Source organism: Ambystoma mexicanum, chromosome 8 (genome assembly GCF_040938575.1).
Source record: "Ambystoma mexicanum isolate Mex_15411 chromosome 8, UKY_AmexF1_1, whole genome shotgun sequence".
Taxonomy (NCBI): domain Eukaryota; kingdom Metazoa; phylum Chordata; class Amphibia; order Caudata; family Ambystomatidae; genus Ambystoma; species Ambystoma mexicanum.
The window spans coordinates 498,800,134-498,813,982 of record NC_090929.1 but is presented as its reverse complement, the minus strand read 5'-3'; the positions used below and the strand labels follow the sequence as shown (position 1 = coordinate 498,813,982).

Genomic DNA, 13,849 nt, shown 5'->3' with positions numbered 1-13,849 from the left:
ATGTATGCATGTTAAAAATATGAAACTTCATCAGTTAATGTCCATACTCCCTGCGCACATGTATGTAAAGTTGGGTCAATGTCAGAAATTGAAAAATCAGTTAAAAAGTCAATTATGTGCCATTTCTGAATGCAAGCTCTTAGAAACAGCAGATTTGGACAGAGACATGGCTAAATTCAGCCACACCATGTATATGTAATTTCAAACAACTGTGTAACTGTGAAATATGGATTTTGATCATATATAGATTTGGGTGCACAGATGACAGGGGAGGTTTTTCAAGAGATCATAAATGGATGACATCACTCTGACTCACAGTTCCTTCCCCAATCAAGTGAGAAATGGAAGTTTGACCAATTAGAAGCTGAGAGAGAGGTAGGGTCAGTGATGCTAGAACACACCCACATAAAAACACATAAAAACAGAGAGACAGGACAGATAGGGACCTTCATTTCCATCTGCCGCTGGAAGCTCTGCCGGAAAAATCCATATTTACCTCCATCAAACCTCCAGAGAGCCAACCTAGAGACTTCAATCTATCCAGAACTAGAGACCCAGACCAGACCAGCAGAGTAGAGCTGACCTGTTAGCAGAACCAGAGAGAGCTGACCCAGATCACTGTGAAGTGCAGAGAGCTGAACCGGAGTCCAGTCCAAAACCTGACCAGATCCGTGGCAAGGCATATTTCTAAAGATATTGTGAGTACCCAGAAAAACTGTGCAGAACCAATCTCCTAGTTAAAATAATATAATTCAATCTAGTTTAATCTAAGTAGAACTGTCTCCTAACTGTCTCCTGTCATTTGTAAAGCTGTCACCTGTGATTTGCTAGTTGCAAGCTGCACTTGTCTTTTTGAACTTTAAAATTTCAAATCTGAAAAACGACCTCTACTAAATCGGTCATAACTCTGTAACCGTTTTCCTACCCCTTATAGTTTTACCGCAATCGCGGAACACGCATTCGCGAATTTTGTCGCGATTTGCAAATTTCTTCACGTGTAAAAAGCTGCTGCTGCTTGCCTTCCATTTGCCAGAAATTCGTTTAACCTGCTAATCATTCCTGAATCATTGCAAGAGTGAGCCTGGACTAATATTAACTAGATACCACTCACCCTGAACCTCTGAAAGGGAATTAAAAGCATTTCCAGCATATTTCTCATCCATTGCTAGCACATATAAAAGCATTTGGGCCTGTGTTTTCAAAACTCCTATCTGTTTTCTTTAAGCGTGCTTGGGGGGGATTGAACTGAATTACATTGATTGCATTTCTGAGAACTGTGTGCTTTCCTCCCATTTCCTTGCATTGCATAAAGAGGGGGGGAGTGAATAGCCAGAGAAAAGTGATTACATTGTTTGGTTGAAATCATATTGAGTATTTTCTGTACTGCATTCATTGAATATTGCATCCACCTGAGCTTACATAAAGCATTCTGTACCACCTTCTTCTTTTGTTCCTATTCACCTGTGTGCTACCTTATCCATTTCATGTCAACTCCTTATTGATTATAGAGAAGCGTGTTGGTGCCAGATTCTCCGTTGTTAATCTTTATCATATCAGATTAAGTGTGCTATTCAATTATTAATTTATTATAAAGTGTGATATATATATCTATTGTTTAAATTATCAAATAAACCTTTTAACTTGCAAAACAGAACTACTTCTTGGCTCAGTGGGGTCAGGAGGATTCCAAGAGAGGGGTGTTATATAGGGGTAGTCATCCAGAACGCATGAACTGGACATAAAGGTATATCAATAAGGGTTTTCATTCAGTATTCTAGACTAGGCGTTGACTTAGCTGTAGTGTTGAATTGAATCCTCTTACATTGTCCATCAGGACGCCCAGGTTCTTTACTAACGTTGATGGAGTCGGTGCTCTTCCCATTTTCATCGGCCATGGGATCTAGTGATTGTTTTCCCCGCTTTTGGATATGATCATTATTTTCGTTTTGTCCGGGTTGAGTTTGAGGCTGTTAATGTTCATCCAGCTGTAGAGTTCTTGTAGGCATACTTCCACAGTTGTGCTTCTTTCTTGTGTATCTTGTATTTCGTAGACGATCTGTGTGTCATCAGCGTAGTTGTAGCATGTGAGGCCGTGTTTTTTAATGAGCTCGATTAGTGGCATCAGGTATATTTTGAAGAGCAATGGGGAAAAAGAGGATCCTTGTGGTACTCCACAGGTGGATTCCATTGGAGTGGATTTGAAAGGTTTGATCCATATAGTTTCTGTTCCGTTTGCTACGAGGGGGCAAGGTCAGTGATTCCCATATCCTATTCCTATTTATGGTATACAAACCAAAGTATAACCTTATTTAGATTACGATAAGCAGTCAAGGTGAGTAAAACCTGTAGCACCTTCAGAATGGCATCAAGCTATTCGTAGGGAAAAAACCAGGTTAGGTATACTTTCAGATTACAATAAGTAATTAAAGGGCAGTAGGCCCTATTGGTCCCAATATCCAGTGTTATTCAGTTATGGACACACTTAACTAGACCAACACTGTTACAAGTATAACTTGCAAAATTGTGTAACTTACTTCTATTATGAATAGATACAGTTACACACCAATGCTACTTTGTAGAACCCAGTTCAGAGGGAATAAGTTAACCTGTGTACTTTCTAGAGGAGCCTTAAGCTACTCAAGGATGCGTACGAACACAGTAAACTATTTTCGAAGTGCACTTAGCAATTCAGGGAAAGCAAAATCCAGTGTTACAATTTTAGAAGAGCAGCAGCTATTCAAGGTCAGTATAACCTATTGCTATTTAAACTATTACACTATTTCTGTCCACTGAATAGATAGTTTATAACCAAGGAACTTTTCAGAAGTGTGGAATACAATTCTAGGGTAAGTAAGAACTCATAACTATTTTGCTGTAGAGTATAACTTGGGCAGGTATTGTATCACTTTTAAAACATGTTTATAAAGATTTATGTATACATTTCTGCTGCAGTCTGTAGACCTTGTGGTACGTTCAAATTGGTAATTTGATAACATTGTTGGAAATTATATCTGAGTTCACAGGGGACTAATACGCACAAACGTTTATGGGTTGTTGTATGGTATCTAGAGTCAATTGTGAAATTTCAAATTGATCTATCTTATTTATATTGCTTTCCATCTATCGTTGAACCACATTGTAGGGGCTTGCTTCTGGATATGTCTGAACAGGCAAACAAGTTTGAACATGAGTTCAACACGTTTGCAGTAAACGTCCTGCTACAAGTATGTTGTTGGCATTCCAACATGCAAAAAACAAGGGGAGTCCTGGGAGTCCCTCTGCCTGACATTGTTACGAGAGACTTACCCAGAGAGTCTTTAGCTCACTATATTTCACAGAGGAGAAATATCTAAAACATCTGTCTTAGTCCTACCCTAGGGCAGTCCAGCACCGAAATGCTAAGCAATTCTCCTCTGAACAATAGTACCAACAGCAACCCCAGGCACGTGTTTTGATCTCGTTGGACCTCATCAGTAGGGTGTAGATGTGCCTCTCTAAGAATAGTGAGCAAGGGGTCCACATGTCTGGATTCCCCAAGTAACTTAGGGTGAGACCCAAAGTTACTTAAATATGCAAACAACAAGGGGGGGTCCTGGGAGTCCCTCTGTCAGGCATTAGTCCCGGTTACGAGAGATTTACCCAGTGTCTTTAGCTCACTATCTTTCACAGAGGAGAAATATCTAAAACATATCAGTCTTGATCCTGCCCTAGGGCAGTCCAGCACGGCACAGGAATTATCCCTGTTCTCACACATGGACGCTGTAGTGATGAAGCCAGTACTGACACAAAAGACAAGCATGGGACACAAGCCAATAGCCTACTACAGTGGGAAGCTTGACCCAGTAATGAGAGGACATTATCAGTGCGAACAAGCTTTGGAAGCTGCCGCATTTGCAGTAGAGAAGCCAGCAGCAATCACCATGGGGTTCACCACCACTCTTTACCTGGAGCACACCCGTTTTGCGATCCTTCAAAAGCCAAAGAACACCTTGACGACACAAAGAGCATCAGGGTATGAAGTGATATTATCAAATGCTTCACTGAAAATAGTGAGGTGCAGACTTGTCAACCCCGCAATTTTTCTAGCAGATGTTGTACAAGAGGGTGACTATGTACATAATTGCGCAGAAAACATACAGGCATTCAGTGACACCCGCAAGGAAGATGAGGAGGCACCTGAGGGGGGAAACGTGTTGTACATAGTGGCCCTAATATTAGCATTGGAACACAGCAGAGACAAGGAAGTGACAGTATTCTCTGACTCAGCTTATGTGACATCAACAGTACACTCAGGATTGTCACGATGGATCAGGAGAGGATTCTGAAGGGCAGATAGTTCACCAGTACAGCATGCACTTTTGTTGGGCAAACTGATTGAAGTAATGGACTATCCAGCACAGATAGCCATAGTTAAGTGGCAAGCACACACTATAGGGGAAGATCCTATTTCGAAGGGGGACAAAGCAACAGACATTGAAGCAAAATGTACAGCATATTTTGGGTAGTTACTAAAAATGAAGAGAGCATCCAATACCTGAGAGTGCGCCAGGAACGTGGTATTAAAGGAAGGGTACAATGTATTGCCAGAAGCAGGTAGCTGCACCCAGGGATGAGGAGTAGTTGTGGACAAAAAGTGGATGTACAATGTCTCTGACAGATGCCCTATGGTGGCAGAATAACACAGGGAAAGTGGTCATGCCACTAGCATTACTGAACACTGCACTAGCACAATTGCACTATCAAACACACACAGGGAAAGAAGTAATTGCTGACCGCATTGGAGAAACTTGGTTCTGCCCCAATTTGGCGGAACACGTTGGTGAATTTGTCAGTAATTGACGTGCAAGCAGTTTACAGCAGGGCATATCTTGAGAGTTGTGGGAGGAGCTATACCTCGACCAGTAGATCCATTCCAGCATTTACATGTCGAATATGTTGACATGATCCAAGTGTGCCAAGGGTACGGCTACATGATAGTGGTTGTGTCCCCATTTTTCCAGTTGGATAGAGGCCAGTCCCTGTTCACATGCTGACGTCCTCAGGGCGGCCACATTTTTGGTCAGGGAAGCATTCCCTAGATGGGGCGTGTGTGAGATCCTGCGGTCTCACAATGGCCCTCACTTCGCCAATGAAATGTTCCAACACATCACAACGTTGCTAGGCATTCAACACAAGTTTGCGTACCACCCACATGCAAATGGGGTGTGTGAACGCCTGAAGGGTCTCCAAAATTGGCTGCACTGCTTTCCTCTTGCCTTGTTTGCATTGCACAATAAGCCTGGGTCAGAGCACCATTTAACACCCCATGAGGTGGCGAAAGCATTGCGCATGCATCTCCCACTGGCTCCTTCCACAAGGACACAAAGATTGTGAGAATAGGGCAGATGTGTTAGGGCAGGAAATGCATGAATACATTACTTCCTTGACTGCTAGTGCCTCTTATCGCTCACCAGATATGACGACACCGGGGTGCCCAGAAGACAGCAGAGAGAGCAACTGCGACAAAGCACCACACTCCAGATTTAGAAACAAGTGAATGTAGGGGACATTGTACTGTTAAGGAATTTCTTTAGGCGCTGGAATGCACCACAATTCACAGGTCCTCACATTGTAGAAAAGGTGGCAGACCGTGCTGTCAAGCTCGAGGGAAAACGGGTCTGGAACCACCTCTCTGACATCAAGCCCTACAAAGCAGCGGCCTCACCTGGCAACATGATCGACAGGGCCAACGTTCAGCAGCTGGAAGAGCTACAAGCAAACTTTGAATTTACACGACAGAGTGGAGGACACCCAATGCTTACTCGTTTAAGGGCAGCAGAGATATGGTCTCTAGTTTCACTCTTACACGGAGTACAACAGTCGCTTTGGCATGCCTAACTCATGACGCTGCTGTATGACAGTTGTTAAGAGCAATCTTCTGGTTCTGATCCCAAGGGCGTTCCCTAAGCCCTGGAGACCCCTTATTATATTCCAGTACACACTTTATTCTGATGAATCTGTGTTGCCCAGTATATTTGCTTGTCTTTGCTTTCTCTGTGTCTCTGCTTACAGCCAGCTCCTGCCCCTGTAGTTCCTGTGAATACCTGTTAGAACTCATCAGCTTGGTATGTGCCCTAGTTATGTTATATGCTAGAATTACCTTGTTTGTCTCCTCTAATCTACAGTGCATACTGTGAGTTATAGCCTTTGCCCGGTGCCCGTCGGCCAGACTCCTGACAGTCTGGCAGCAACATGAGGGTTTAGATTATGATTCACACAAAAAATGCAGATTCTGTATCTGAACCCACTTATGCGGCCTTGTTTGAGAATAGCAACAATGATGCGACAAGGCAGCAGTTGAAAGTTGCTGATGATAGATGCTCAGCATCACCTCCAAATTTATGATAAAGTTGATGATGAGAAAAGATAACAGTGAAAACAGTAGCAGTGCCTATGATTTGCATGCTTTACTATGTTTTAGGAAGTTAAAAAATGTTGTTTCTTAAAGTTAAGACACTGCTAGTTTATTTTCACAAAATTGGCAACACCTGCCACTTACTTATTGCTCCTAATTCGAGGGCTTTAAGCAGAAGGTGCAGATAGCATATACGCTCTGATAAACATGATATATCTAGGATATTTTGTATTAAAAAGATGTGAGCCTACTGAAGTAGTTGCTGCTTTTGATTTTGTCTGTTTTTGAACACTGTGGGGAAAACCTTACTCCTCAATATCATAGAGAAAGGTGTTTTTTTCTATTAGCTGGATTGATGAGTGACCTATCAAGAGCAGAGTAATGCAGGCTGTACTCAATTGTACAAGGTCATTCTCTCACCACTGCTTTAATCAGCACCACAGTCTGGCAATCTCTACTTTGTCACCACCCATGTCCGCCAGGCCATACAAGTAAAACAATTCCCTGACCTCACCTACTTCAATGACAGGCTCTGCCCTCACATTCCAACCCTCTTTTAGAACACAGCCCCAGTCAAGGGGCTACAGACCTTCTTTAACATCTCCCATAGCAGCCATCTACAGCTGGTACAGTTCTTTTTTATGCAACGGAGTGCACATCGTAGAAAAACGTTCCTAAATACCACATTGGCACCCATGTAGTTTGATTTTTGGTGCTTATGGTGATATAAGCAAGGCGGGTGAGCTGACCCTTCTGGTAAGGGCACCCAAAATGCCTTGCCATGTTCAGACCTTCACTTCGGCAGCCAGTCATTATTGGTCGTGTCGGCCTGCCGCCTGGTTAATATCAAAACAACAGACATTTGAGCACTGTATAAAATATAAGCCAATACATTCTAGAATTGGAATATGGAATTAAACCAACAAGAACTTTGGAAAAAACAACCAAACCCATGTCAGTCATAAGCATATACATAGAACTACTTCTTGTGCAGTTGAAGACACGACCACTAGTAAGGAATACTTCTGACTATATCTGGACATTGGCGTTCCTAGAAGATACTATGCCCAGTAATCTAGATATCTCTCTAGAAGCCCTTCCCACCTCCCCTAACCCGAATCGCCCATGCCCGACTACAGTAAGAAACAACAGGCTTGGCACTAGACTGAGTAAATCGTACAAACTACCTCTTGCCACCTTACCTATAAACAGCCCCCCACAATGCCTACAAAAAGTCCCAGCTAAAACCCATAAAGCTTCCAAGAGAACTAGATCGACATCGACCACACCTGACATACCCGTCCATAGAAAAAGCCTGACGGCTATCTATGGGGCACTGATTAATGCCAGATCCCTGGTAGCCCATGCAGCTGACATTGCTGACTTGATCATAGAAAAAAAACGGGATTTTCTAGGAATCACAGAGACCTGGTTACATGCAGCAGCAGGCCCGTCCCCCGTTATTGCGACCCTGGACAACTATACGGTCCTCAGATCTGATAGAGAAGCGTTTAGAGGTGGCGGTATTGCCTTTATCGCCAAAGCCTCACTGGGACTTGGAACCATCCCACATGAGCCTAATAAGGCATTTGAACTATTGTCAGTGAAACTTCCCCTCACTAACTCACGCACTATAACGATGCATCTAATCTATAGACCCCCCGGGACCCACATGCTCCTTCGAAGAAAAAATTAATACCTTGCTCTCCACTAACACAAAGCCTACTTCGCAAATCCTCATACTAGGTGACTTCAACCTTGCTCTTAATGACCCCACATATCAATCCGCATCGACCTTGGCAAACTCCTTAGCTGAACTAGGCTTCACTCAGAGAGCCCTCTTACCCACACATGAAAAAGGAAGAATCCTTGACTGGGTATCGGACCTTAACTGCGCTACTAACATAACCTCTATCAAATCACAATCATGGACAGACCACTTCTTACTGACATTTAACCTGCAAGATTGCTCAATTCCCACTAAAGAGAACCCCATTGCTCCTCCTATTCCGACCAGGGATAAGAAAAATATCACAGCGGACAAACTTAAGCCTTTTCTCCAACCCCTGCTTAAACCTTTACCAGCTTCCTACGATCCAGCACAACTATTGGATCTCTACAACAAAACTATCACAACAGCCTTAGATTACATTGCACCTCTAAAAATGCACAACGGTAAACCCATAGCACACATGATTACCTGGTTCACTCCCAAACAAAGACATAAGAAATGAGAAAAGGAAATGTGAAACCACCTGGAAAAATAATCCCTCCAGAGCCAACAAAGATAGCCTTCTAAAAATCTGAGCTAACTACAAAAAGGAAATTCTCTTAGCAAAACATGACACCTATGATGATAGGATTGATAAAGCTAGTTCCAGTACCAGATAACTATTTACCATTCTAAGAGAACTAAAATCTCCCACCCCCCCATACAGACAACTGTAGCAAGGACAATAATTGGTGCACCAAAATTCAAGATGCCCTAGCCAATAAAATCACTCTGCTTCAAAATAAAATAGGTGCCAAAAAACTCATCCTGCCTCCTCAGGTAAATACCAGGAAACAGAGCATTCTCCCTAAACCGTATGAAAGGTTCAAATTCACTTCAGTGTCTCCCCTTGAAGTGCAAAATATCATATCCTCTCTCAAACCTTCCAATTGTCAAGGTGACTCCTGCCCAGCAACCGTCATAAAGGAAGCTGCGAGTGTACTGGCTCCCTTTATCACTTTGCTAATTAACGCCTCCTTCCGCACATGTACCGTCCCTACTGACCTGAAGAACTCATGGTTACTCCCACTCCTAAAAAAACGTCACCAGACCCTAGCATACTGACAAACTTCAGACCCATTACGACAGTCCCTTTTTTACTAAAGATCATCGACAAAGCAGCTTATAATCATATACAAACTTACCTGGAGAACAACAAGCTACTTGGACTCCGTAAATCTGGCTTTAGGCCCCAACACGGCACAGAAACAGCCCTGATTGACCTAAAGATCCAGATGGACGCAGGAAAATCAGCCCTCTGGATCTGTCAGCCGCTTTTGATCTGGTTGGTCACAAGGTTTTGTGTAAACACCTCTCCACAGCGGCTCATTTATCAACAGAAGCAACAGCATGGATTTAATCCTTCTTAAATAAAGATCCATGAGAGTCTTTTCGGCGTCTGCAGCAGCCGACCCCATCCCTAATTCCTTTAGAGTCCCACAAGGATCATGTCTATCGCCTACTATGTACAATGTGTTTACTAAACCATTATTTGACGATCTGGAGCATCTGGGTGTCACCTACACGAACTATGCACATGACACCCAGATCCTCAAACCTCTGACAGGCGATTATGACAAAGACGTAGCTCTTATAAACAGAATCTACCTCATCATTCAGGCCTAGATGGCCACACATGTCCTGTGCCTGAATGATGAGAAGACCGAACTACTCCTCCTAGCCACCTCCATCAACTTAAAATAACTGAGCGATCAATACCGATCCTTTAACATTGATGGAAACGATATCAAGGTGGCTAAAGAGGTAAAAACATTGGGTTTCTACCTAGACTCCTCCCTGAATATGTGCAAACAGGTCAGTGCTACAGATTCGGCAACAGCTTACACCTGCAAGCTCATCCACTCCTGCAAACCCTTTGTTTCTACAAAATGTTGCACCACTCTGGCCAGAGCCCCGATACTATCAAAAACCCATTACTGCAATGCACTATACTTAGGTGCCAGCAAACATATAATTAAGAAACTCCAGATCTTGCAGAATAATGCACTCAGAACTGCCCTAGGCATATCTTGAAGACAGCATATCTCTGCAGTGGTTCCATGTGTTAATATCCCTGCAAAAATATTGCCATACAAAAATATTGCCATATTTCTGCTGCAATATTAAGGCATGGAACCTGCGGGGGACACCCCCGCAACTCCTGCATTGTTTTTAAAGGAGTGGGGGACACCCCTAGTCCCAAAAATGATCCCCCCAAAAAATAATCGCCTATGGCCGTTCCTGACGACCATATATATGGCGATACTTTTGGTGGGGATAATATGTAGTTATACCTCTGCAGCTAGGCGTGACATCAACTGGCTCTCCATCAAGGAGAGAATATAACTCAAAACAGCCTCCTTGACTTACAAATGTCTCAATAATTCAGCCCCTCAATACCTCACTGAAAAATTCACCAAAAATAGCCATGCCCGACTTTCTCTGTCTTCTAACTCTGGGTGCCTAACAGTGCCCAAGTTTAAACTCAAAAAAGCAGGTGGCAGCAGCTTCCCATTTATGGCTGCTCAACTCTAGAACTCCCTACCCACCACCTTAAGATCAGACCAGTCCTCCTATAAATTTAGGAAAGACAAAAAGCCGGCTCATTACCAATGACGCACCTTACTAGACCTGTCGGCCCTCCTAAACCTGAACTATGTATGGTAATTTTGTGCAACTTAAAGTGCCTGTAAATAATTAACTGTATTTTACGGTATTGACCGGCCAACTGTATTATACCCCAACCATGACCAAACAAATCAACTCACTCGCCTCTTCCACTTCTTACACAGCCAAACTCATCTCACTCAGCTGCAAATTAGTCTCTGCCAAAAACTGTGTAATATTAGCTAGAGCACTCATACTCTCGAAGCTTGACTATTGTAACATCCTCTACCTAGGCACATCTAACACCAACTTATGCAGAACAAAGCCCTTCGAGCTGCACTAGGCATAAAAAAAAATTAAAAAAGAACCACATCTCGAATATCAGGAGATCCAATCACTGGCTCCCCATTCAAGCGAGAATATTGTTCAAAACCCACAGCATCACACATAAATGTATCACCAACAAAGCACCAAAATATCTCCTTAACAAGTCAAGAAGAAACATCAAACCTGACTCCTCAGATCTAACAATAGTGACAACCTTGACATCCCACGATACAAAAGAGAAAAAGCAGGCAGCAGCAGTTTCAAAGTACTCGCCCCTAGGCACTGGAATACCCTTCCCACTAATATCAAGAGGGAAGCTTCATACCCAACATTTAAAAAGTCGCTAAAAACCTGGCTTTTCAATCAATACTGACAAGAAGTTAGAACTTAACCCACATGCTATAGTATATAACCGCTAGAATTTTTGCCTAATATGCTAAGATTGTATTTGCCATTGTCTGTAACTACGCCGTGATACCTCAGGGTCTGGGTGTATAACAAATGTAATAAATAAATCAAAATAGTGTGTAAATAATGAAAACTATATTCTCATGCACCCATGTGAGTGCCCAACTGTATATTGCCTAATGTGTAAACAATGTAAACTGTACTCTCATGCACCTATGTATATTTTGAATATCCCTGTGCTTGTTCACAGCACATTGCCTTGTGTGTAACAAAGAAAATGCATATCCTTGTAATGCACCCAGATGCCTCCGGGTTTGGAGCGCACTATAAATAAATAAACAAACAAACATGATTTAAACTAGAAGTAGGTACAACTTTATCCCATCAGTCCATGAATAAGGCTGCTTACCTAGTGCCGATTTAGAGTAATTGCAGTCTATAGCAGTTCATTTTGACCCTCCAGGCAAAAATCATATCGGAATAAGCATTCGTGCCTCTGAAAGAGAAATGGAAACCAAATGCCGGCTAAACCAAGGTACTTACTTCTCTCTCGCAAGCCCTGGCCAAAGCTGTGGTAGACATGAAACAACGACCAAAAAAGCACAGACTTAATGGCGACCGAGATGCAGGAACCAGTGACAGCAGCTGCTTCCAAGATATGAGTTTCATCGTGGCCCCAGTGGCTTATCACCTAATGAAAAGAAAAGATACTCAGCAGCGATCACATGCAACTGTTTGGTGCTTGTTGAAAGGTGGTATACGAATTGATCGTTTTACAACTGCTCGAATGACAATTGACCTTTTCACAATTGACCGAATTGTGAAGGTCAATTGTACCATATATGTGGGGGGAAACCCCCCACAACCCAATGCCAAACCCCCCAAAACCTATATATATATATTACCAAACCGATATATGTATATATATTCGGTCAATTGTGAAAAGGTCAATTGTGACCCTTTAAATTCGGTCAATTGTTCATTCGAACAATTGTAAACGACCAATTTGGGTAATACCTGTTGAAAGACTCCATGAGATATCAAAATATTAAACTGCCTCTCCCAAGCTATATTTTGTGTTTGACATGTTAAAATTCTCTTTTAAAAAGGTTTAATCTTAAATAATAAACCCTAACCCCTTGGTCCGCTCCTGCTCTAGCCCAGGGTTAATGCATCAATCGTGCCCTCAGCAGGATTAGGCCCCAGATACAAACGTAAGCAGATTATATAGTAGAGGTGTGGAAGGTGGTCCCCGAGGTTAGATTGGTAGCATTAATAGAGAGCTCAAAGGCACATTGTAAATATTAGAATTTCCAATAAACCCATTTAACTTTTAACTGCAACACATCATGGTTACAGTAATGCTTATGAGCTAAAGCTGTATTCATTTGCATGCCCAGACTGTACAAATCTCTAATTCAGCCAGGTAATGTAAAGAAGTCTAAAAAGGGATAATGTTATGTGTCGAATTGGTTATACAATGAGATTTATATTAAATACAAAGTGCTGAATACTCTGAAAATATCTGTGACCACAATTCCTACTGCATAAGTATGCAAACCCAACTTTTGTGGAATTATGGTGTAATGTCCAATAAAATGCCTTGATCCAGCTAGCTTAGCCTTAGATAAGTGTGATCCCTCATTCACTTACCGTATATAACAGATATACAAGATATGCAACCTCTGGCAAATTCTGAAGCACAAAAATCCATACCAGGGGCTTCAATTCCTTTAAGATCTGTGGGAACAATGCAAAGACAATGTTTAGAATGATTTTTTGAAGTCCCACATATACGTAGGTTATCCATAAAGAGGGAAGTAAAACACACTACAAATGTAAAGAACGCTTTACATTATATTCACTTTTTTTATAGCTCTATCATGACACTTGACTGGAACTTCAACAATCTATTAAGCCCAGCTAGAGAAGATTTCAACATAGTTCTTTTTGCCTGGTTTCGAATCAGCTTGGGTGGCACTTTGATTGACGTGAGCCATTAGTGGTTAAAGGTGGCATATTCCAGCTTCTTATGCTGAAGCCTGGGTCACCGCACTAAGGGTTTTAGGGGCTCCGACCCTGTGGGAGGACAGGATCTCGCTCTGGGGCTATTATCGAAAGACCTGTCTACAAATAATTGTTTTCAGGCTTTTACCTTTTTCCAGAAGGTTTAAAAGGTTGTACTGGGTCGAGTGCTTTCGAGAATTGGGCACATTGTACATACTAGGAGGCCTTTGCCTCCATGTTTGGCCCCATTTAAACATTGTCTGGGTGATGGTGAATGTTTAGTTGGATGTAAGGTTTCTTTGGGTGCAGGCGGAAGACAGTTTTCTGAGATATCC

The 13,849-nt window shown here is 42.3% G+C and overlaps 1 protein-coding gene across 1 annotated transcript in view; it reads right to left on the bottom strand.

Annotated features, from left to right (window-relative positions):
- Positions 1 to 13,849, bottom strand: part of LOC138472144 (uncharacterized) — a 502,005-nt gene that overhangs the window by 20,504 nt on the left and 467,652 nt on the right. Inside the window, exons 7-8 of the mRNA XM_069610159.1 lie at positions 13,161 to 13,247; positions 12,051 to 12,198 (exon numbers count right to left, since the gene is read on the bottom strand). Coding sequence (XP_069466260.1) covers positions 12,051 to 12,198; positions 13,161 to 13,247 — 235 coding nt within the window. The remainder of the gene's footprint in view (positions 1 to 12,050; positions 12,199 to 13,160; positions 13,248 to 13,849) is intronic.